The 2,951-nt window shown below is 27.1% G+C and overlaps 1 protein-coding gene across 1 annotated transcript; it reads right to left on the reverse strand.

The window, feature by feature from the left end:
• Nucleotides 1–84: 84 nt before the first annotated feature.
• Nucleotides 85–2,755, reverse strand: LOTGIDRAFT_176788 (hypothetical protein; the record flags this gene model as incomplete). The annotated part of the gene is made up of 3 exons (XM_009060126.1): nucleotides 85–187; nucleotides 660–674; nucleotides 2,573–2,755. Coding segments are annotated over 3 exons (301 nt in total), but the record flags the coding sequence as incomplete, so codon positions are not given.
• Between the last annotated feature and the right edge of the window lie 196 nt (nucleotides 2,756–2,951).

Consider the following 2,951-nt stretch of genomic DNA (forward strand, 5'->3'; position numbering starts at 1 on the left):
TTGGCGACAAATATCTGCGACCAAGACTGTTCGTGTGCCCTCACCCTTACACGCGTTTAATGTGAAATATACTGCCATACTTACTACGAGTGCCCCATCCTAACAACAAATCTATACCAACACACAATAAAACAAGTAGAACTGATAATGGAATTGCTAGTACTGTGTAATATAAAGTTGATGTTAACTAGAAAAATAATATAATAAAACAAGAACAAATGATATTGGAATTGCTAGTACTGTGTAATATATTAAGGATGTCACATAGAAAATAACATAATAAAACATGTGAAATGATAATGGAATAACTAGTACTGTGTAATATATTATTGATGTTACCTAGAAATATAACATAATAAAACAAGAACAAATGATATTGGAATTGCTAGTACTGTGTAATATATTAAGGATGTCACATAAAAATAACATAATAAAACAAGTGAAATGATAATGGAGTAACTAGTACTTGTTGATGTTACCTAGAAATATAACATAATAAAACAAGTGAAATGATAATGGAGTAACTAGTACTTGTTGATGTTACCTAGAAATATAACATAATAAAACAAGTGAAATGATAATGGAGTAACTAGTACTTGTTGATGTTACCTAGGAATATAACATAATAAAACAAGTGAAATGATAATGGAGTAACTTACACTTGTTGATGTTACCTAGAAATATAACATAATAAAACAAGTGAAATGATAATGGAGTAACTAGTACTTGTTGATGTTACCTTGAAATATAACATAATAAAACAAGTGAAATGATAATGGAGTAACTAATATTTGTTGATATTACCTAGAAATATAACATAATAAAACAAGTGAAATGATAATGGAATAACTAATACTTGTTGATGTTACCTAGAAATATAACATAATAAAACAAGTGAAATGATAATGGAGTAACTAATACTTGTTGATATTACCTAGAAATATAACATAATAAAACAAGTGACATGATAATGGAATAACTAATACTTGTTGATGTTACCTAGAAATATAACATAATAAAACAAGTGAAATGATAATGGAGTAACTAGTACTTGTTGATGTTACCTAGAAATATAACATAATAAAACAAGTGAAATGATAATGGAGTAACTAATACTTGTTGATATTACCTAGAAATATAAGATAATAAAACAAGTGACATGATAATGGAATAACTAATACTTGTTGATGTTACCTAGAAATATAACATAATAAAACAAGTGAAATGATAATGGAGTAACTAATACTTGTTGATGTTACCTAGAAATATAACATAATAAAACAAGTGAAATGATAATGGAGTAACTAGTACTTGTTGATGTTACCTAGAAATATAACATAATAAAACAAGTGAAATGATATTGGAGTAACTAATACTTGTTGATATTACCTAGAAATATAACATAATAAAACAAGTGACATGATAATGGAGTAACTTATACTTGTTGATGTTACCTAGAAATATAACATAATAAAACAAGTGACATGATAATGGAGTAACTTATACTTGTTGATGTTACCTAGAAATATAACATAATAAAACAAGTGAAATGATAATGGAGTAACTAATACTTGTTGATGTTACCTTGAAATATAACATAATAAAACAAGTGACATGATAATGGAGTAACTAATACTTGTTGATATTACCTAGAAATATAACATAATAAAACAAGTGACATGATAATGGAGTAACTAGTACTTGTTGATATTACCTAGAAATATAACATAATAAAACAAGTGACATGATAATGGAGTAACTAGTACTTGTTGATATTACCTTGAAATATAACATAATAAAACAAGTGAAATGATAATGGAGTAACTAGTACTTGTTGATATTACCTAGAAATATAACATAATAAAACAAGTGACATGATAATGGAATAACTAATACTTGTTGATATTACCTAGAAATATAACATAATAAAACAAGTGAAATGATAATGGAGTAACTAGTACTTGTTGATGTTACCTAGAAATATAACATAATAAAACAAGTGAAATGATAATGGAGTAACTAATACTTGTTGATATTACCTAGAAATATAACATAATAAAACAAGTGACATGATAATGGAATAACTAGTACTTGTTGATGTTACCTAGGAATATAACATAATAAAACAAGTAAAATGATAATGGAGTAACTAGTACTTGTTGATATTACCTAGAAATATAACATAATAAAACAAGTGACATGATAATGGAATAACTAGTACTTGTTGATGTTACCTAGGAATATAACATAAAACAAGTGACATGATATTGGAATGGCTAGTACTTGTTGATAATAAAACAAGTGAAATGATAATGGAATGGCTAGTACTTGTTGATATTACCTAGAAATACAACATAATAAACCTGTACATTACTTGACAGCAAATCAGTAAGTAATATTTAACTTTAGTTTTGTTTTTATATCATTTATAACATGATTGAGATTGATGCTAGAATAATAAAATATAATGTAAAATATCCATTTATCTTATCAAATTAAAATGAAATTGTTTGATAAGGCCTAAAGTAGGCGATCATGCATAAATAAAGCTATTGAAAATATGTAAACAAACCTGGTCTGTGCCCACGATTTTCCAGAAATATTCGACATAATCGGTAACAAAACACAAGGACAATAGTGTAGGGAAGAACATGGCATAAGCTAAAATATGAAAGGGGAGATTTCGTCCAATATAAACCCATATCGCTGTTATAATATCAGTTACAACACCAAATAGTAAACATGATGCCGCCATTATGAATAGTCGTCACCAATTGTTATCTTTAATATGCCCCATATATTATTAAGAGCATTCAACTCAAGTGAATAAACTTGAAGAAACTGTCACTAGGTGCTGAGTTTTAATTCTGAAAAGTCCTCAATGTACAGGTGAGAATCTATTCTAAGAAAAACCAGAGCATTGTGTTCATTTAAAAAACGGTTAAAACCTT

This window comes from Lottia gigantea, assembly GCF_000327385.1.
Source record: "Lottia gigantea unplaced genomic scaffold LOTGIsca_4014, whole genome shotgun sequence".
Taxonomy (NCBI): Eukaryota; Metazoa; Mollusca; class Gastropoda; family Lottiidae; genus Lottia; species Lottia gigantea.